Here is a 22,396-nt window from a genome sequence, read left to right on the forward strand (position 1 = left end):
GTTGGCAATACCCTTTGCTTAGTTTCCAAACTGATATAGAACCTTTACCAAAATGTACTGTGCCTCTCAATTAACTACTGTAGAAAAGGATTTAGGATTTTACAGCTATTACAAACAAAGTATTCTCCTTTAAAGGAGTATTCTCCTGAAATTGTTGCACTGACACTGAATTTGAAATAAGCTAAAATGCCTCAGTGAAAAGATGTTAGATCTGTAAACCCTTACCTTCTCCATAGTGTGCTGTAATGTGCATGGATCCTCTATGATATGCCTGAAAAGGAGGGTAACTAATGGAGTGAAGCCATTAAAGCCAGAGCTCTGCGTCAAGCTTAGGATCATGCGTGTGCTCTTCAGCTCAGCGAACATCATGGCATATTTGTGGTCACGGGTAAGGCGCAGACAAAGTCGAAGAGTAGCATGTAACGTGTCCGGATCTACAGGAACACCAAGCATGCTAACACATGACCTGATCAACACAGTCACCATCTCTTCTGTTAGTCCTTGAATAACTATGTCTCCAACTTTAGGCTCATCAGTGGGCGACTCTTTCTCTTGAGTAGTACTCTCAGGAGCAGGAACTGGATCTAGTTTGGGGGGAACGAAGTGAAAAAAGATTAATGGTACAAATCAATTTAAACACAGATAAGTGCCCTAAAACATAACACATTAAAGGAATTACCGTATATGGTCAGAGAATACACATTGTCATTTTAGAACATGAGCATTGTAATAGCAATAAAACCAACCCAAAAAGAGTAAACTTAAAAAAAAAATCTTTCATGTTTCGAGTGCTGCCAGTCCTTTCTTTCCACACCTGTCTGGAATCTTTATATGCTTTTCAGCTTCCCCTTTGCCATTTACTTTCAATTTCTAAAGACTACCTAATCTCATGGTACCTTGCTACCTGTGATGCCTGTACCGACTGCTTTCTTTAATTCCTCTTCTCAGCACCTCTGTAGCTCAGAAGGCAAACTCTGAAATGTGTGACACTTCAGTGCCTACGTATCACAGAATTCAAGATTAGAAATCACTGAAATACCATGTGGAAATTAACCACCTAAGGACCAAGCCTCTTTTTCAGATTTGGCGTTTACATGTTTAAAACGTTTTTTTTTTTTTGCTAGAAAATTACTTAGAACCCCCAATTATAATATTTATATAATGGCAGTCATTCCAATACTTTTTTTCATACCATATTTGCGCAGCGATCTTACAAGCGCCCTTTTTTTTGGAACATACACTTTTTTGAATAAAAAATAAAACAGTAAAATTAGCCCATCTTTATATTGTGAAAGATAATGTTACGCCGAGTAAATTGAAACTCAACATGTCATGCTTCAAAATTGCGCCCGCTCGTGGAATGGCGTCAAACTTTTACCCTCAAAAATCTCCATAAGCGACATTTGAAAAATTCTACAGGTTGCATGTTTTGTGTTATTGCTAAGAATTATTGCTCTCGCTCTACCGATCGCGGCGATACCTCACGCGTGGTTTGCCCGCCATTTTCATATGCAGGCGCTATCCACGTATGCATTCGCTTCTGTGCGCGAGCTCGGCAGGACGGGGGGGTGGGGGGAGGGGTTTAAATTTATTTTTTCTTATTTGTTTTACTTGATTTTATTTATTTTTACATTTAAAAAAAAAAAAATGTATGGATCACTTTTATTGCTATTAAAAGGAATGTAAACATCCCTTGTAATAGAAAAAAAGCATGACAGATCGTCTTAAATATGAGATCTGTGGTCAAAAAGTCCTCAGATCTCATATTTGGACTTAAATGCAATAAAAAAAATAAAAAAATAAAAAAAGTCATTTTAAAAATATGACATTGAAAAAAATATACCTTTAAGAGGTATGGGCGGAAGTGACGTTTTGAGACGAATGGGGGCCATCTTAGCCTCACTCGTCTCCATAACCGGCCATCGACAGGACCCGATCGCCTCCGCCGCTACCGACGGCTCCGGTAAGCGGCGGGAGGGGGTGGCCGCCGATAACTGATCTCGCGGCGAACCCGCTGCGGAGACCACTGTTATCGTACACAGGACGGCCTCCTGTAAAGAGGGATACCTCGGTTGTGGCAGCAGCTGCTGCCATTACCGAGATATCCCTCTTCAAAAAGAGGATGTATATTTACATGAGGCGGTCCTTAAGTGGTTAATAAATGATTTCACATTTTAACCATAGATACACATTTACTGAATAGACAATAGTGAACATAAATTTTGTGGACTTCAGGCTACAGCTTTAATTGCGAGTTAGATTTTAATGCCTTAGAATTACCAGTATTACTTGTCCCTGATGTTCTAGCTGTCTGCTAGATTTTATTCACCTGATAAGGCGATGCCCAAAACTTTAGATATTGGCAAGAGGTTATGTCCCTTATATCGTCCATATACAGTGCTTTGAAATTATTCATACCCCTTGAAAATGTTCCACATTTTTTCATGTTACAACCAAAAACGTAAATTTATTTTACTGTGATTTTATGTAATAGGCCAGTGATGGCGAACCTTGGCACCCCATGTTTTCGAACTACATTTCCCATGATGCTCATGCACTCTGCAGTGTAGTTGAGCATCATGGGAAATGTAGTTCCAAAACATCTGGGGTGCCAAGGTTCACCATTACTGTAATAGGCTAACACAAAGTGGCACATTATTGTGAAGTGGTTGTCAAAATGGTTTACAAATAAATATGTCAAAAGTGTAGCGTGCATTTGTATTTAACCCGCCCCCCCCCCCCCCGTTCCCTCGGGGCAATACTTTGTAGAGCCAGCAATTGAACAGCAATTCAAGTCTTGCAACAGATTCTCAATTGGGTTTAGGTCTGGACTTTGACTGGGCCATTTCAACAAATAAATATGCTTTGCTCTAAACAATTCCATTGTAGCTCTGGCTGTATGTTTAGGATCGTTGTCCTGCTGGAAGGGGAACCTCTGCCCCAGTCTCAAGTCTTTTGCAGACGTGAACGGATTTTCTTCTAAGATTGACCTGTATTTTGCTCCATGAATCTTGCCATCAACTCTGACTAGCTTCCCTGTCCCTGCTGAAGAAAAGCATCCCCACAACATGATGCTGCCACCATGTTTCACAGTGGAGCTAGTATGTTCAGGGTGATGTGCAGTGCCACACATTTTGCTTTTAGGCCAAAAAATTTAATTTGACCAGAGCTTTCTTCCACATGTCCCCAAAATGGATTCTCCCAAACTGCAAACTGAAATTGTTAAAAAAATAAATAAAAAAATAAAATAAAAAAATAAAAAAAGACTGGCAGGAACCAAACTGGCAGGAATCAAGACAATATCAGATTGTTGGGAAGGGGGAAAAAAAACCCCCCAAAAACAATTTTTAATTGATATGACAGCGCTGATGTTATAAAATGAAGGTGTATGTGGTAACTATAGCATTATTTTAAGTCAAAGTTAATGTAAAAGTTCTCAATTTTGTACAGCAACTTGTCTGTTACAATTAGCAATGAAAATGGAGAAAATATATGAGCGCATACCAGCCAATTTCTCCTCCTTTTGCTTGATATCAGTTTCCTTGCCTTCTTCCAAAGTCTTTTCCAGTTCTTGGCCATTTCCGTTTTTGCCACCTTTGCTTAGACGTGGAACACGCAGCAGAGTCAGCATTACCGGCCGTCTATTTCCAGTTTCTTCATTTACCTGTGGAAAATACACATATTACCAACACTAACATCACAAAATGTTCCATTGTTACAGTACATATAAAAGTAGCACTTTAAACGTGCCTCTAAATTTCTTATCATGGAGTAAATCATAGGACTGGTATCCCTAGACCAGTGATGGCGAACCTTGGCACCGTGCCGCGCACCCCCCCCCCCCCCCCCATAAATCTATCTTACTCCATGAGTCAGAGTTTTAGCAAGTAAAAAGGGGTGGACTGTGTCCCTACCGCCAAGATAATATGATTTTTATAACAGCTTACCTGTAAAATCCTTTTCTTTTGAGGTACATCAGGGGACACAGAGACTCAGTAATTACTGATGGGTTATAGGTTATCACTAGGTGATTGGACACTGGCACACCTTAGACCGGAAGTTCAATCCCCCATATAACCCCTACCCCTACTGGAGGTACCTCAGTTTTGTAGCAAGGCAATATAAGTGTGTTAGAAGAGGGGAGGGACCTCTGTGTCCCGTGATGTACCTCAAAAGAAAAGGATTTTACAGGTAAGCTGTTATAAAAATCCTATTTTCTTTCTCGTACATCACGGGTCACAGACTAATTACTGATGGGATGTCCCAGAGCAATGTTATCTGAGGGGAGGGGAACCACACAACATAGGGTGTAATCAGACCTGAGGACCCTGTACCGCTGCCTGCAGCACACTACGCGCAAAGGCGATATCCTCATGCCTTCTCACATCCACCTGATAAAATTTGGTGAATGTATGGACTGATGACCAGGTTGCAGCCTTGCAGATTTGAGCCACGGAGGCCTGGTGATGCACCGCCCACGAAGCACTAATGGCCCTAGTGGAGTGCGCCTTGATTTGAAAAGGCGGAATCTTTTGCTTCAAACCAGAAGCTTGAACAATTACTTGTCAAATCCATTTAGTAATGGTAGATTTCAACGCTGCCTGTCCTCTCTTAGGACCCTCTGGCAATAGGAACAAAACATCCGTTTTGCGAACCTGAGCAGTCGCTTCCAGATAGGCTTTGACTGCTCTCACTACATACAAAGAATGTAGTGACTTCTCTTCTATAGAGCAGGGATTTGGAAAAAAGGAAGACAGAACAATATCTTGGTTTAGATGAAAACCTGAGACCACCTTCAGTAAAAAACTAAGATGAGGGTGTAACACCACTCTATCCTTGTGCATTATCAGATACGGTTCTTTAAAAGAGAGGGCCGCTAATTCTGATACTCTTCTGGCAGGAGAAATGGCCACCAGAAATATTAATTTCCTTGTCAATAGAACTAAGGGAATTTGATGTATCGGTTCAAAAGGCTGCTTCCGTAAAGCTGACAGAACCAAATTAAAATCCCAGGGGTTCAGAGGTGCCCTAACTGGAGGATTAAGGCGCGTTACCCTTTGTATAAAGCTTCAGACCAAAGAATGCAAAGCAAGTAGATGTTGAAACAGAACCAATAAGGCCAAGACTAGGCCCTTGATGGTACTTAAAGTGGAAGTAAACCCACTTTTTTAACTTTTACCTACAGGAAAGCCTATAATAAGGCTTACCTGTAGGTAAAAAAAATATCTCCTAAACCTGTACGGTTTAGGAGATATTCCCCTCGGTATGCGCCGCTGACTGCAGCGGCGCATGCGCACAAGGGGGTTCTCTCCGCGAAAATCCGGCAGCGCTCGTCCGGCCGGATTTAAATCTCCCGCGCGCATGCGCGGGAGTGACGATATCGCGGCTCCGGCCACTCACAGCGCCGGAGCCGCGATACCCGGAAGAGACGCCGAGGGAGCATGTCGGCTTCCTCGGCGTGGATCGGGCGAGATGTCGGGGCCTCGTTCTAAGGTAAGTATTTCATAATGAGCTAGTATGCGGTGCATACTAGCTCATTATGCCTTTTGCTTTGCAGGTTTAAAAAAAAAAAAAAAAAAAAAATGCGGGTTTACTACCGCTTTAAGGCCAGTTTCATCTCTAACCCATTTTGCAGAAATTTGAGGATTCTGCTTATGACATTTTCTGGGGTGCTAACCCCTGGATTCACACCAGGAGACATATGTTTTCCAGACTCTGTGATAAATCATTCTGGAAGCTGGCTTTCTTGCATTAATCAAGGTAGATATCGCAGGGCCCAAAAGCCCACGATTCTTCAGAATGTGGGTTTCAAGAGCCAAACCGTTAAATTTAGCGTTTGTAAGGTAGGATGGAATACTGGTCCCTGGGATAGCAGGTCTGGATGGGACGGTAGGGTCCAAGGAGAGCCTACCTCCATCTTCACTATTTCTGCATACCAAGCTCTTCTGGGCCATGCTGGGGCCACAAGAAGCGCCAACTTCTTTTCCTGTCTGATCCTGCAAAGAAGTTGTGGCAGTAGCAGAATAGGAGGGAATGCATAAATCAGAGAGAACTGATGCCACGGAGTTACCAACGCATCTGTCCCGCATGCAAGAGGATCCCTCGTTCTTGACACTGTTGTTGAACCTGGACGCAAAGAGATCTACATCCGGAACCCCATCTCTGGCATATGGCCAAGACGACGGGATGAAGAGACCATTCCCCTGGGACTAACTGCTGGCGGCTCAAGTAGTCCGCCTGCCAGTTCTCCAACCCCGGAATGAAGACTGCCGATATGCATGGCACATGTCTTTCTGCACAGATTAAGATCTGGTTTACTTCTCTCTGAGCTGCACGACTCTTGGTGCCCCCTTGGTGATTGATATAAGCCACTGCTGGGGCATTGTCGACTGGATCCTGACAGAGCAACCCTGCAACCTGAGTGTCCAGGCTTTTAGGCCTAGATACACCGCACGGATCTCCAGAATTTTGATGGGTAAGGTCCTCTCTGTCTTGGACCATCTCCCTTGGACAGTCGACTGTTCCAGGACTGCCCCCCAACCCGAAAGACTGCCATCTGTTACCACTGTCTAGGTAACTGGTAAAATGGATTTTCCTTTCCACAGATTTTTGGGTATCAACCACCAGCTGAGGCTCCGACACGTTGTAGGGGACAGATGCACCGGAAAATCTAACGCCTGAACCTTCTTGTTCCAGGCCAATAGGATACTGTTTTGCAGCAGTCTTGAATGAAACTGAGCGTAGGGAACTGCTTCGAATGAAGCCACCATATTCCCCAAAAACCACATATAAAGATGAATAGAAAGACCCTTCTTTTGCCCTGACTACCTGAATCAATTCTCTTATAGCACTGATCTTTGCTGGGCTGTATCTATGACCAGGCCCAAATACTCTAGTCTTCTTACTGGTTTTAACCACTTTCAGACCGGACCATTTTGCTGGCTTAAGACCAGACCACTTTTTAGCGATTCGGCACTGCGTTGCTTCAACTGACAATTGCGCGGTCGTGCGAGGTGGCTCCCAAACAAAATTGACGTCCTTTTTTCCCCACAAATAGAGCTTTCTTTTGGTGGTATTTGATCACCCCTGTGGTTTTTATTTTTTCGCTATAAACAAAAATAGTGCAACAATTTTGAAAAAAAATAATAAAAACAAACGCATTATTTTCTACTTTTTGTTAATAAATATCCCCCGAAAATATATATAAAAAAAAAGATTTTTCCCTCAGCTTAGGCCGATACGCATTCTACAGATTTTTTGGTAAAAAAAAAAAAAAATAATAAAAAATAAATCGCAATAAGCGAATGATTGGTTTGCGCAAAAGTTATAGCATTTACAAAATAGGGGTTAGATTTATGGCATTTTTCTAAAAAAATTTTTTTACTAGTAATGGCAGCAATCAGCGATTTTTATTGTGCCTGCGACATTATGGCGGACACAGACATTTTTGGGACCATTGGGGGTGGGGCAGTGTAGGGGTTAAGTGTTCCTAGGGGCGTTACTAACTGTGGGGGGCTGGGCTTTGTGTTAGTGAACACTGATCTCTGCTCCAATCACATGGAGCAAAGATCAGTGTCACTTGTTGCTAGGCAGAACGGGGAGATTCTGTTTACAACGGCATCTCCCTGTTCAGCCTCCCCGTGAGACGATCGCGGGTATTTCTGCGGCGATAGAGACCGGACTCACGGGGGTCCCGACCGGCGCGCACGCGATGGCAGGGCGGCATATAGAAATGGACATACCTGTACGCCAATATGCCTGCCCGTGCCATTCTGCCGATGTACATCGGCATGCGCCGGTCGGGAACTGGTTAAAGACTTCTCTAAGTTGAGGACCCAACCTAGGCATTCCAGGTAGTTGATTGGGATGACCAAATTTTATTTTAATATTCTTTATTCCATTTTTCACATCAAATACAAAATCAATAAATATAAACACGACATCATTATTCCGCCAATCTATATATACATACATTTTCTTTTACTTTTTCTCTATTACCCCTTTCTCTAAATCCAGTACGCTCACTTCTTTTTTCCTATTCTTTAGATGTCCAATCACACTATTATTTATTCTAGGGAATTCCCTTTTTCTTCAAATCTCATATAGGGTAACCCAGTTTCTCCATTCCACATTTTCTCAAATTCCCTATAATTCCCTCTGTGTATATACTACTTTTTCCTTCCAAACTGTTTCCGTTACTGTACTAATCCATTCTTCTACAGTCGGGGACGTCCTAGCTTGCCATCTTTGCATTATTTTTCTAGCTTGAAAAAAGGCATCTTCAACACCTCCCATTTTCCCCTACTTTTAAGACTTTCCGCCCCTGTTAACACTCCCTTACAGATATCTGGATATATTTCTGAAACAAATCCCCTTACAGATATCTGGATATATTTCTGAAACAAATCCCCTCTTCTTGGCCTTAAATAACTTTTGAATAACTGGGGATATGTTCCATTCTGGTCCCTGATTACCAAACTGTGCATTCAGGGCATGCCGAATTTGCAAATATTTATAAAAGGACTGATTGGAAATGTCGAATTCTGCTCTTAGGGCAGCGAAAGTTTTTAAAGTACTACCCTCATATAAAACGGATCACTTTATCCCTTTAATTTCCCACTCTTGGACCTTTCCCATTGCGACCATTTCCTGGAGATTCCTGTTCCACAATGGGGAAAATTCTGTCAATCCTCCTTGACCATTTAACAACTTCAGAGCTTTCCAAACCTTAATAACTAATTTTACCGTGGGATTTCTATAGGCAAAATAATTTGCCACTAATACCTAAACCAGGGTCCAATGGGACGCTCCCATTATGATTTAACTCCCTTCCCCTAGTTCTTCACTACCCTATAGGTGTTGCAATTGTGCCACAAGAAACAAAAAACTTAGAGGGTGTGGTACCGCCATTCCCCCCCTCCCTTGTTGGTAGTTGTAATGTCTGGAGACTTATTCTGGCCTTCCCTCCTTTCCAAATCAGGTCTCTAAATAGCGCATCAACCTTTTTAAACCATTTCTTATCTATCCATACTGGCGTGTTATGTAACAGATATAGTAATTGTGGCATCCACAGCATTTTAATAAGATTACATCTCCCTGCCACTGATAGTGGAAAACGCTGCCATCAGATTTCTTTTTAAATCTGGCCAGGAGAGGTGTTAGATTATTACTTTAAATTCATTGGGGTCTCTTGTTACATATATTCCTAGGTATTTCAGTTTCTTCATAGCAGTTTTCTTCGCCAAAAACTTGGTGACCAAATTTTAGTCCAGGCGGGCTACCGACCGGTCTATCAAGAGCAAGTCGTCTAGGCATGCTATTATTGTTTTACCATGGGACCTTAATCTGGACAGAAGAGGGGCCAAGATCTTTGTAAACACCCGAGGTGCAGTAGCTACCCTGAAAGGCAGAGCTGCAAACTGAAAGTGTCGTTATTCTACTTCGAAACACAGGAATTTTTGATGAGCAGGGAAAATAGGTACACGCAGGTATGCATCCTTGATGTCTATTGAAGCCAGAAGTTGTCCTCCTTGCAAGATGGATACTACCGATCAGATCGATTCCATGCAAAAGGACCGTATCTTTAGAAATCGGTTTAGAGCTTTGAGATCTAGAATGGATCTGACATCTCCGTTTGGCTTTGGTACCGTGAAAAGGTTTGAATAAAACCCCATTCCCTGCTCTTGCATGGGAATTACCATGATAACTTTTTGCGACAACATTTTATCTGAGGAAACGAGGAGAAGGGAATTCTCGAAATTCTAGTTTGCAACCTAGAGTTATTGTGGAGACCACCCATTTATCCCGAAATTCCTCCTGTCAGAGCCCTGAGAACTTTAGTGGTCTTCCCCCCACTCCAGTGAGCGGGGGCGCCCCTTCATAAGGTCGTCTTAGCGTTTCATCTTGAAGACTTTCTCCCCCAGGACTGCTTTTGTCCCTGGGGTTGACTGAGTTTTAACCTTTGAGCCTGCCGGAGGAGGCCATCGTGACTGCCTGGAGGCCGATGACCCTGGCACTGGAGAAAGCGCCCGTTTAAAGGAGGGACGTTTACTCCTTTTCTTGACTGGTAAAAGGGTGTTTTTCCCACTAGAGATCCTTTGGATATAATTGTCCAAATCCTCTCCAGTTTTGCACTATGAAAGAGAAATCTCGCCACGAGTTTCTTACATGGTGATTCGGCTGACCAATTTTTCAGCCATAAGATTCTACGCATGTGTACCAATCCAAGTGTAAGGCGAGAGGTCTGAAGGATAGAATCTCTGATGGCATCAACCCCAAAACACAAAGCCGCTGGTAAGTTAGCTAACCCCCTGGGCTTGCTGTTCAGGTAAAGCTTTAAGCACCTGTTTAACATGGTCTCTCAAATATTGACAGACTCCAATTGCTGCCACTGCAGGTTGAGCTACTGAACCTGCCAAGGAGAAAACATTTTTAATAGGAATTCCATTTTCTTATCAGTTGGGTCAACAGGACAAGTCAGGCTTTTGTTTACTGAGGAAATGGTGGCGTCAACTGCCGCTATACCCCACATTTTATTAAATTTTACCTCCATAGGATAAAGTGTAGAAAACTTTTTAGAAAGAAAAAAAATGTTTATCTGGGTGATCCTACTCAGAATAGATAAGCTTTTCCAGTAAACCATGAACAGGAAAGGCACGTGCAGTTTGAGGAGGTTTCAGTGAACCCAGAGAAGAAGTGGGTTCTTTAACTGACTTAGGTACGGGTAACAATGTGGAACGGACCAATCCAGCAAGCATTTGCACCAACATCTTCTCATCCTGAGAAGCTGAAGAGGGCCCTTCTCCACTATATTCCTCAGAAGTGGAATCATCAGTTTCCTCCCAATCCTCTGAGGGGGATTCCTCTCCTTTATCCCAGAGTTCCTCACTCTGAGGGTCCTGGGTGACAGAGGGGGGCCCCCCCGATGGCTCTCTCTGGCCAGCCTCCCTGGGTCTTGCGGGGGGGGGGTCCTCAGAGCCTGAAGGGGACCCCTTTGAGTCCCTATTCTTCGGGGGACTTGTACCTCTTCTACCCATAGTGCAAAGCAACAAAAGGTATAGAGGTCGACCGATATGGGTTTTTCTCTGGCCGATGCCGATATTTAGAAATCATGGCGGCCGATAGCCGATATATGATGCCGATTTTTTAGGCCGATTTTATTTTATTTATTTTTTTCCTTTTTTATTTTTTTAATCCCCCTTGATCTAACACACCTTTCCCACTGGGGCGTTTTTCAGGTGCTTTTGGGCTAAAAATAGCGCATGTAAAGTGCCTGCAAAATGGCTCCCCTGCAGTCTGTGTGAAAGACAGAGTGCTTTCACACTGAGGCGATGCGCTGGCAGGATCTTAAAAAAAAAGTCCTGCAAGCAGCACGTTTGGAGTGGTGTATACCGCTCCTCCACCACTCCTGCCCATTGATATGAATGGGCACCATTGCCGAAGCGCATGCAATGCGATTTGGCAGCAGTGCTTCATGGGCGCATTTAACCTCTTCCTTGGCCGCTAGCTGGGTTATATGTGCCCCACTAGCAGCCAAATAGCACCGCTAAAATGATGGTAAAGAGCCGCTAAAACTTGCGTTTTACCATCAACGCCTGCCCGCTCCAGTGTGAAAGCAGCCTTCATAAGTGATACAGAAAATTTCTTACATTTAAACATTTATTAAACAAAACAAACCTCCAATCAGTTTACTTGTATGTATGATTTAGATTAAAAAAAAACAAAAAAAAAAAAAAACCTATATATTAAATAAAAACAGGTAGTCAAAACTTTTGGACGAAAAAAAAAAAAATGGGCTAACTTTACTGTTTTTATTTTATTTTTATTTTTTAAATAGTGTAAGACCTCTGTGCAAATGCTGTGTGACATAAAATATTGCAACAACCGCTATTTTATTGCCTAGGATCTCTGCTAAAAATATATATATAATTTTTGGGGGGGGGGGGTCTAAGTGATTTACTGGCAGAAAATACAGGATTTTTACTTGTAATCAACAAGTGTCAGAAAAGATTTAGTCTTTAAATGGTTAAACTGAGAACTCTACACACAGAGATGACTTCATTCATTCAAGTGTAAACATTGTATCTTTCTGTTCTTTTCTTGGCAGCCTGCCCAGAGAGGAGGAAAGACGTTTCTATGACTCAGGCAACTTACACTGACTTCTATTACAGAAGTCATTTCAAAGTCCTAGTTCTAAATCGGCTTTTTATCAGCACAATCGGCCTATGCCGATTAATTAAAAAAATGGCAAATATCGGCCGATATATCGGTCGACCTCTAAAAAGGTACCACAAAAAAATGCACTGACTGCTGAGCTCTGTAGTTCAGCAACTGCCGCTACTACGGCCAAGACTCAGTCTGGTGCCAAGTAAATGCTTCCTGGGAATGCCTGTGTCCTCCACACTCACATGCGCCTGTCAGCTCTGTGTCCCTCCATAGGCTGCGTGCATCTGAAAAAGAGTGCACTTTAAAACCTGTGTAGCCTAGTGCTCCGCTCCCCCCTCCTCCGACCAAAACTGCGAGCAGAGGTATGGAAGGGAGGCTGGGGCAGAGGAGAGGGAAGGGCCAGTGGACGTGAAGCCGCTGAAACGGTAGAGGTGAACGGCGGCGGGTGGTGCGGTATGCTACCACTCTCTGCCCAGGCCTGTCTGTCCCCTAATCCGTGGAGGGAGAATCTCAAAAGGAAAAAATCCCTTACCTTCATCCTTCCTGGAGCATGGCTGGAGGAGAATAGAGCGTGGACACCAAGTAGACAGATCAGGCATGAATTGTATGTGCTCTTGGCAGCCCCCGGTGGCGACTATAAGCATAGCATATATTTACTTAAAAGGAGAAAACCTACTAGAATTAGAAAAATTCTTGAGGAGTCTCCCTTACCTTATCCAGCTGCAGGGTCTGAATAACAGACCCAATCTTCACCTCTCACAGTGGGCTCCATTAGGAAAAAACCTTCAGAGACTGGGGCCCCCTTGAATAGGGGGATATGCAGTTCTGGCCCGTAAAGCACCCTGCCAGGAATATGGCTGAAAAAGCCAAATACTGGGTCCCAGGGTCCAGCTCTCTAAAAAGAGAAGCGTTACAGGTAAAACCTTGTTTCTTTGGACAAGAGGCCCAGGTATCCTCCAATTCAGTCTGGAAAAGACACTTTGAATGAATCCAGTTGCATAGCTGGCCACAGTAAGGATATTCCAGAGGAGCACAGCACATCTTTACTTGTGACCAACACCTAAGACGCTTGCGAAAAAAACTGAGGTACCTCCAGTAGGGGGAGGGGTTATATGGGGGATTGAACTTCCTGTCTAGGGTGTGCCAGAATCCAATCACCTAGTGATACCCTATAACCCATCAGTAATTACTGAGTCTCTGTGTCCCGTGATGTACGAGAAAGAAATGGAGTTTACAGGCAAGTCGAAATTCAGCTTATTCGTATTCTACATAGGATAGGATCATAGGCTGAGTATTTATAGACCCAGGGACGTCCTCAAGCAATGAATGAGAAGGGTGGGCAACAATTAGGCAAACAAAAATGTGCCAATAGGTCCAACAATAACAGCGGTCAATAGACCCAACTTTAGATTACGGCTGCAAAAACGTTGTAGCTGAAGGCTGCATCCAAAGAAGACTGGAAGTCGAACCTGGTAAAACTTTGAAAACTGAATCAAAACAGGGGTCCGGGTTGTGACCTTACCAAGCTAAACCACATAGGGTTGTGCGAGAAGTCCAGATAACACCCAATGACCTGGTGAAGGGAGTGTGTAAAAGTGCAGGTGGTGTTTTGTCTATTAGCGTGCAAGCTCAAGGCGATGACAGGTCTTCTCCATCTAGTGATGGTGGGCTTTGAAGCATAATGTCCCTTATTAGGTCCTGAAGGTAGGATTGATAAGGAATCCATCTTTCTAATAAGATGCTGTTGCTTTGACCTAGACTGTTATCTCTGACAACATACAGGCAGTGCAATTAGTAGGGCACAAAGACGGAAGGACAATGTTTTCATTGAGGTGGAAGACTGATGCCACCTTGGGTGCAAGACCACCTTGTCTGAAGAATGAGTAGTGGGCTTCTCACAAGATAGCCACTAAGCTCTGAGACACGTCAGATTGGATAGCAACCCAGGCGGCCACTTTGCAGGACAGATCTAAGGGTACTTCCCTGATTGGTATAAAGGAGTGGTTACTGCAGGACAGAGAGAACCAGACTGAGGTCCCAAGGAAGCACAGGGTGATGTGAGGGAGACTGAATAAAGTAAAATAAATTAAAAAGCGGACTTGGGACTTTACATGGTGCCTGTCATTGTGATCAATTTATATGAATTTAACTTTTTTTTTACTTCAACTATGCAAACAGTTACATTGGGGCGGTATTTAAACACGCATGATTTGAGTGAAATAATGTAGTGTGCATTTTAATTTGTTTTATCTTTTGCTTATGTAAACAATTACACTTGAGGAAAAAAAACAAAAAAAAAGACAAACCAAAAAAAATTGCTATAATGAAATGAGTTCAGTAATGGTGGAAAAAAAACAAAAAAAACAAAAAAAACACAATACATGGAGATAAACCAATGAATATAAACAGAAAAATACCTGAACCATAGTGGTGAATTGTACAGTGTATCTTCGTCGGCCGGCTGTAAAACGCACACAAGTCTCCCCAGCTTTCCATGCTGCATCAATAGTGCTGTTGTTACTAGCACTATAGCTACACCAACGTCCTGATCGGTCATCAAACCAACGCCAGTTGTTACCATTTGATTGAAGATACTAAAAAGGAAAAAAAATATAAAATATTGCATTTCCATTTATTGGGGAAAAAAGTCTCTAATCTTACCCAAAAGCTATGAATCCCTTAAGATACAAGGATTGATCACTGAAGACACATTTGCAGGTGTCATTAGGATTGCTAATGCTGTAAAGTCCTTTTGTGTAATAAACATTAAGTATGGGGAGGAACATGGAAGAATACTAAAATTATGTCTTTCCTTTCATATAGCACAATAGTTTTTCACCTTTCAGCTGCACTTGCCCTAAGACAGGGAACATAAGAATGTAGTGAACAAGGTTACAGACAGTCTTCTCATTGACAAAGAGGAAGGACGCATCTCCATTAATGTGAGAGGAGAGCGTACAGCCCAGAGACTAACTTAGACCTCAGGAAAACTGGTGAATGAACAGCAGAAATCTAAATATAGGCCTCAAGTTTGCTTACAAAAGGATTGAATTCAGTGAGGACAAGTCTTTTTACTATTGGGAAGAAACACAATGAAAAAAGCTTACATTCTCATTTACAACGTCCTTAAAATGACGCTTTGGAAGTGTATTAGGAAAACCATGATTGTGAAGTTGCCCCACCCCCTTGTACACACAGCAAATACTTTGCTTGCTTTTCTTTATACAGAACAAGATTCATAATATTTTGAAAGGTTACCCTATTCATCTGTACTCTCCGCTTCGAAGCAATGGAGGTCTTCTCATAGAAGTCTATAAGCAGTAGGACAGGTGTTATCCATCTGTCAGGAAAGCAATGATGTAGTTAGTTATAAGAACATTTCAGAGTTGCTTAGTATGAAATGCAATAAAGACCTTTGTAGGGAGCCTTACTTAGGTGTGTGAACCTCCTTCTGCTCCTTAGCAGCCTGCAGACAAGGCTGAACGACCTCTAGCAGTTTGATCAGAACATTAAGGATTCCACTGGTTTCCACTACTCTGGCACAGGGAAGCTTCAGCTCCTAGTTAAAATAAAGAAAAATAAATGTTGATGTATGCATTGAATTTCAGAAGATATAAAAAGCTCTGGCATTTGTTTTGGTGGGGCACAGGCTACCTTTCTCAAGGTGGTGCTCAACTCAAAAATCAGTATAATGCAAATGTATAATGTATTTATTTATTTTTTTATAAAAAGGGCAAGCTTTTTTTTTATTTTTTAAGCCATGTTGCTTACAGTGTCTTGCAAAAGTATTCACCACCTTGGCTTTTTACCCACTTTGTTACATTACAGCCTTTGGTTCAATTTTTTTTAATCTGAATTATATGTGATGGATCAGAACACAGTAGTCTAAGTTGAAGTAAAATTATAAAAATATATACATAAAACTATTTTCCAGAAATGTTAAAACTAGGGATGCACCGAATGGGTTTTTTGGTGCCGAAACAGATACCGAAAATGAAAAATACACTAGGCCGAAAACCGAAACCGAAACAGCACCGATACCGAAAATGACTGTTTTTAAAAAATATTTTTATACAGGAGGTGGTCAGAGACTGGCGTCATGATAAGAGATAAGCGTTGTGTCCCCCCTCGTGCAGCCAGTGTTGTGTCCCCCCTCGTGCAGCCAGTGTTGTGTCCCCCCTCGTGCAGCCAGTGTTGTGTCCCCCCTCGTGCAGCCAGTGTTGTGTCCCCCCTCGTGCAGCCAGTGTTGTGTCCCCCCTCGTGCAGCCAGTGTTGTGTCCCCCCTCGTGCAGCCAGTGATGCAGCAAAGAGAGGAGAGCCGCCTCTGCCGTCTGGTTCAATAGAGCGCCGGGAACATCACAGCTTTAATTTCAATAGCTGTGTGTTCCCCCGTCGCATACAGCCCCCCCCCCTTGTCCGGGGAACTGTGATAGACAGATCCCCCATCCAATCTGGACGGGTGATCTGTCTATCAATGTTCCCCGAACAAGGGGGAGGGGCTGTATGCGACGGGGAACACACAGCTATTGAAATTAAAGCTGTGATGTTCCCGGCGCTCTATTGAACCAGACGGCGGAGGCGGCTCTCCTGCGCTATACACCTCCCGTGATGGGCGGCACCCCCGCCCCATTTTTGGCTCAATTATCGACCGGTTTTTCCTTGCGGCAATTTGCCGAAAGGGCCATTTTCGGACGAAATTTCGGTGCATCCCTAGTTAAAACTGATAATTGGCACGTGCGTATGTATTCAACCCTTTGTTGTGAAGCTCATAAGAAGTTCTGGAGCAACCAATTACCTTGAGAAGTCACATAAATAGTGAAATTATGTCTACCTGTGTGCAATCTAAGTGCTACATGATCTGTCATTACATATACACACCTTTTTGAAAGGCCCCAGAGGCTGCAACACCTAAGAAAGAGGCACGACTAACCAAACACTGCCATGAAGACTAAAGAAACGCTCCAAACAAGTAAGGGTCAATGTTGTCGAGAAGTACAAGTTAGGGTTAGATTCGAAAAAAATATCCAAATCTTTGATCTCTAGAAGCACCATCAAATCTATGATAACCAAAATGGAAAGAACATGGCACAACAGCAAACATGCCAAGAAACAACCGCACATCAAAACTCATGGACGGGGCAAGGAGGGCATCAGAGAGGCAGCACAGAGACCTAAAGTAACCCTGGAGGAGTTGCAGAGTTCCACAACAGAGACTGGAGTATTTGTACATAGGACAACAATAAGCCATATGCTCCATAGAGTTGGGCTTTATGGCAGAGTGGGCAGAAGAAAGCCATTACTTTAAGCAAAAAACAAAATGGCACATTTTGAGTTTGCGAAAAGGCATGTGGCAGACTCCCAAAATGTATGAAGGAAGGTGCCCTGGTCTGATGAGACTAAAATTTTACTTTTTGGCCATCAAAGAAAACGCTATGTCTGGCACAAACCAAACAAATCACATCACCCAAAGAACACCATCCCCTCAGTGAAACATGAATCCTCAAACAATCCATGTTAATTGCAAGTTGTGAGGCAGCAAAACACAAAAAATTCCAAGGGGGGTGAATACATTTGCAAGGTACTGTATATCCAGTGACGCTGAGCAATCAATTCACTGCGAATCAGGCACATAAAGGTAAGTAAACAGCAGCTCTCTTGATTATAATCGGAATCATGCACATGGCATGATGAGGCAAGCTGGCAGCACTAGAATGGGATGACAGCAACTTGCCTGTAAAGTACCCCTTTATGTTACATCAACAGCAACTACCAATAGACTTGGTCAATTCTGCTGTTAACCACTTCAGCCCTGGTAGATTTAGCTGCTCAATGAACAGGCCATTTTTTGCGATATGGCACTGCATCGCTTTAACTGACAATTACGCGGTCATGCGATGCTGTACCAAAACAAAATTGATGTATTTTTTTTCCCACAAATAAAGCTTTTTGGTGGTATTTGATCACCTCTTCGGTTTTAATTTTTTGCAAAAAGTGGCAATTTTGGGAAAAAAACAATATCTTTTACTTTTTGCTATAATAAATATCGCACATTTTCAGGCCGATATGTATTCTACATATTTTTGTTAAAAAAAAAAAAATCGCAATAAAGTTTATATTGATTGGTTTGCGCAAAGGTTATAGCATCTACAAAATAGGGGATAGATTTATGACATTTTCATTTTTTACTAGTCATGGCAGCGATCTGCGATTTTTATTGGGACTGCTATATTGCGGTGGACAATTTGGGACCACTGACAGTTAGAGAAATCAGTGCTATAAAAATGCACTGATTACTTTATAAGTGTCACTGGCAGAAAAGGGGTTAACACTAGGGGGCGATCAAGGGGTTAACTGTGTTCCCTAGGTATGTTCTAACTGTAGGGTGAAGGGGACTGTCTAGGAGAGAGATCGGTGTTCTCACTAAGGCCCCATTCACAACTGAATGTGGCATTTTTAGGCAGAAAATCGTGCAATTTTACAGCATTTTGCTGTGATTTGTGCAGGGCAAAAGGTCACCAATGTAAAAAAGAAAAACGCCCAAATCTGCCAGATTTGAGCGACAAAAGCTTCAGGCGTTCGGCTTCAGGCGTGAGTGGAGACGTGAATCATCTCCATTGAGAATAGATTTTTTTTCCCCTCCAGCGTTTTGTAGCTTCAGGCTTCAAGCTACAAAACGCTCAGGTGTGAATGGGGCCTTAGAGGGCTTTCGCACTGCGCCACCCAGCGTTTTACCGTCAGATTTGTGGCACATTTCGGCCGCTAGCGGGCGCTTTTATCCCTCGCTAGCAGCTGAGAAAGGGTTAAAACACCCCCGCAATAGCGGCGTCTTGCCGGCGGTATTGCAGCGCTGCCCCATTGATTTCAATGGGGAGCAGCGGTAAACACACCGCTCCTTAGCAGCTGCTGGCAGGACTTTTCCTGCAAGCGCACCACTCCAGTTTGAAAGCCCTTGGGCTTTCACACTGGAGACAATGGTGCAGCAGTTTGAGGCCTGCAAAACTCCCTCGGTGTGAAAGGGGTCTTAGTATGAACACACAATCTGTCTCTACTCCCCTGAAAAAAAATGGGATGTGTGTTTAAACACACAGATTCCAATTCTCACTCTGTCACAAGCGGTGGCGGGTGCCCAGCAGTCTCATCGTGCGCACCTCCCCTAGTGGCCAAAAGGCGAAGTGGCACAGGGTAACGTCGTTTCGCCCAGCCGTGCCATTCTCCCACAGTAAAAATGCAGCAGCTGGTCGGCAAGCAGTTAAATATAACACATACGAAAAATGGATCAGTACCTCAAACAGAAGAGTCAGTAGAAGGATGCGGGTGGCCAAGTTGGATGCCTGAGGAAGAGTTGCCATCTGACTAATCCATTCAGACACGGTTTTATTGTCACTGGTTGTAAGAGGAAGAGCGGCTTTAATTAGCACATCAGCAGCTTCCCACACCTACGCAAGACAAATAGTGTCGTTAAATAGCTGTTTAGAGGGAAAATTTTAAATAGTGTTTATTTTTGAGGAATGGAGGCTAGTCTGACCTGGTTGACCACCTGCTTTAGAATCATATCTCTATAGTCCGCTCCATTACGCTTGATGGCAGTCATAATAAGGTCACAAACACGGTAAACTGTATCTGGTAGCTCATCCAGCAGATGGAAACAGCCAGGGAGCATGCTGTCTGTAAAACCATGCAGTTCATCCTGCTCCAGGGGTTCTGCATCTTGAAACTTCTCTAGGCACTTGGCCTCTTCCTCTTCTTGCTTCTCGCGGGCCTTGCGTTCCTCTTCCTCTTTTCGACGCGCAGTTTCCTGGAGAAAGGTAGAAATAAGGGCTCTAAAGTAAAGGAACAACCCAAGGTCCGCACAAAGACCCATCCTCACCACCCCACCTCAATCTAATGGCTAAAACACAATGCCCTAACCCATAATCAATTAAGTATAAATTAATAAACCTGTGGCTCACCGTCATTGTCACTAACACAAAGAAAAACAACATCAATGCTTTATACTGGTGAGATACCTCTCATCTTGTGATGTTTCACCAGAGGTGAAAAAGAGGGGGGCTGTGTGCAGGGGAAGATTTGGGGATACAGTGGATGGGGAGAAAAAGGGTAAGGGAACATTGGTCAGGTGGATGGGAGAAGGAAGAGCTCAACCTTTTCTAACGCAGGCACAAAAGCCAGTGCCCCTTACACCCTGTTCACTTCTCAAGACTTGTTGAAAAGTTTCGTTTGCCTGACCCCATTAATCCCACAGCTGATCTTGTACTGTACCTCGGGCAGCTCTGCCCTCTGTTCCATAGAAATATCTTGTCCCAACGACATGGCAATGGCTCTCAGCATCTGATCTTCCTCTGACATACTCAAGTCCTGCAGAGCAACAACAGATACCCCATGTCAGCTGGGCTGCTCTGCAGAATGGGGAGGTCAGGGCATGAGAGTAAGGATGCACAGGCAATAGGAAAGACATTAAGAGTCCAATGGGTTTGGGAAGATTGGAGCAAAAGGTGAGAAGGGAGCTGCTACAAGTTTAGCCAGGGAAACCCATTTTGCTGTAAAGGGGAAGGGAATGATTCAACTCTCTAACTACAGAGCCAACCCTGATGTTAATAGTCAATGATGTTTGAAAGCAGTTTGTAATCTCTCATTTTATCCCTCGCTTAACTAACACAAGACTGCTCTGTCACATGCAGATGCTTATAGGTCTGCTCTGCATGAGCAGAGTGGCACGGAGAAGCCTGCGGTAGAAAGGGGCTGGAATGGAGGACAGGGAAACATGAGATGTGATGAGGGAACAGAAGGGAAGCAAGACTGAAGCGGACGTTGATGAAAAGCCAAAAAGGCTATGGTGGCACCAGATGGCCACACTTACCCGCACGACTCCTCCAATAAGAGGAGGTGGGTGAGTGAGCAGATACTCCGTGGCTTGCTCCATAGTGCTTGTGTTGAGAAGAGATTCCATAGCATGCTCTCGTGTGAAACCCATATCCATAAGCTATATGGAAAAGAAAAAAAAGGGGTTTAACAATGTGAAAGGGTACGTTCTAAAAACTGTCTAATCATACATAATACTGGCAATTTTATATTTAAAATAGATAATTTTTGGTTCAAATGGCAACCTCAGGCCTGCATGTGACCCCCTTTATATTGTAAGATTGAGTCACCAACCAGCTAGGATGGGAAGCCACAATTGACATTCACCCTCTGCAGCACTAACTGGTGCTGAAATAAGGTATTTTAGTGAGCTCTTACAGATACAATTATTGCAAGTACTGTAAGAAACACTATTCAAATGATCAAAAAATCTACAATAAGTGAAACAGAAAATTTACCATGCTATAAAATGGACCACAAATGGATTTCAAAAGAAAGCAAACTTATTTAGAGCTACTTGATAAGCAAAAGGTAAATGAAAAAAACTCACCTGCTGTAGTTGCTGTTGGTTGACTTGTGGCTCTCTTCTTGTTCCACTCTCATCCGGCTGCCCTCCCTCTTCTTCCCGGCTGCCTTCCCTTTCTTTACTCAGACGCTCTCTAATCACTGGCTCACCACGAAGTATATGACATAGTATAGCCAGCATGGATTCAGCCATTCGACCGCCATACACCTTTAATGGCTTTCGGTTCCACAAGTTCTTTATGCACGTGAAGGCTGCCTTTAAAAAGGCAAATTAAGTGTGAATACAACTCATATAGATAGCATTTCACATATATAAAAAAAAAAAAAGAAAAACACCCACATTTAACACAGGAGGATGCCAGTACCTTTTTGTGTTTTAGTTATTACAGAGGTCTAAAACCTAACTAGCTGATTGGACAGTGTGGGACTTGCTTCTTGTTAATATATCTGCATGTAGCACTCACCGATTAACGTGGAACACTGCCCATCACTCAACCCAGTCTAAATGCAGCTATACAGGTGATTGCAAGCAGTGAATACCAAATCAAATTTAGGTACTTACACTGGCTGAAATGAATATACATATCCAAAAGGGAGCCTGTGGCAAGGCTATGGCGATTTACGGCCCAGCTGCGCGAAACATACCTGTATGCTGTGTCCTCTTCGGAAGTCTGGGGCGCACGCCGTCAGTGACCCGCTCCTACTGTGATTGGACACAGTGGGAGACAATCAGTGGGTCCAGCGGCCTGAATGGCTACTGGGACCCGCAGATCGTTCACTGGAAGCGCAGAAGGGCGGTCTGCCTATGTGAACAAGGCAGACCGCCGTTTTGTCAGAGGAAGAGCAA

At 43.3% G+C, this 22,396-nt stretch overlaps 1 protein-coding gene across 13 annotated transcripts in view; it reads right to left on the reverse strand.

Moving 5' to 3' along the window:
* The window catches only part of HUWE1 (HECT, UBA and WWE domain containing E3 ubiquitin protein ligase 1), a 226,822-nt gene that overhangs the window by 92,085 nt on the left and 112,341 nt on the right, over positions 1-22,396 (reverse strand). For 12 of the 13 annotated variants that reach the window (XM_077479218.1, XM_077479208.1, XM_077479201.1 and 9 more), the window contains exons 33-42: positions 21,575-21,805; positions 21,023-21,145; positions 20,425-20,520; positions 19,691-19,960; positions 19,449-19,601; positions 15,597-15,724; positions 15,424-15,505; positions 14,583-14,759; positions 3,505-3,664; positions 226-584 (exon numbers count right to left, since the gene is read on the reverse strand). In XM_077479218.1, the coding sequence (XP_077335344.1) occupies positions 226-584; positions 3,505-3,664; positions 14,583-14,759; positions 15,424-15,505; positions 15,597-15,724; positions 19,449-19,601; positions 19,691-19,960; positions 20,425-20,520; positions 21,023-21,145; positions 21,575-21,805 (1,779 nt within the window). The remainder of the gene's footprint in view (positions 1-225; positions 585-3,504; positions 3,665-14,582; positions 14,760-15,423; positions 15,506-15,596; positions 15,725-19,448; positions 19,602-19,690; positions 19,961-20,424; positions 20,521-21,022; positions 21,146-21,574; positions 21,806-22,396) is intronic. The other variant, XM_077479195.1, reaches the window with a different exon arrangement.

The sequence above is a fragment of the Lithobates pipiens genome, unplaced genomic scaffold (genome assembly GCF_037356315.1).
Source record: "Lithobates pipiens isolate NorthernLeopardFrog02 unplaced genomic scaffold, aLitPip1_a1.2 Scaffold_1, whole genome shotgun sequence".
In the NCBI taxonomy this organism is placed as follows: domain Eukaryota; kingdom Metazoa; phylum Chordata; class Amphibia; order Anura; family Ranidae; genus Lithobates; species Lithobates pipiens.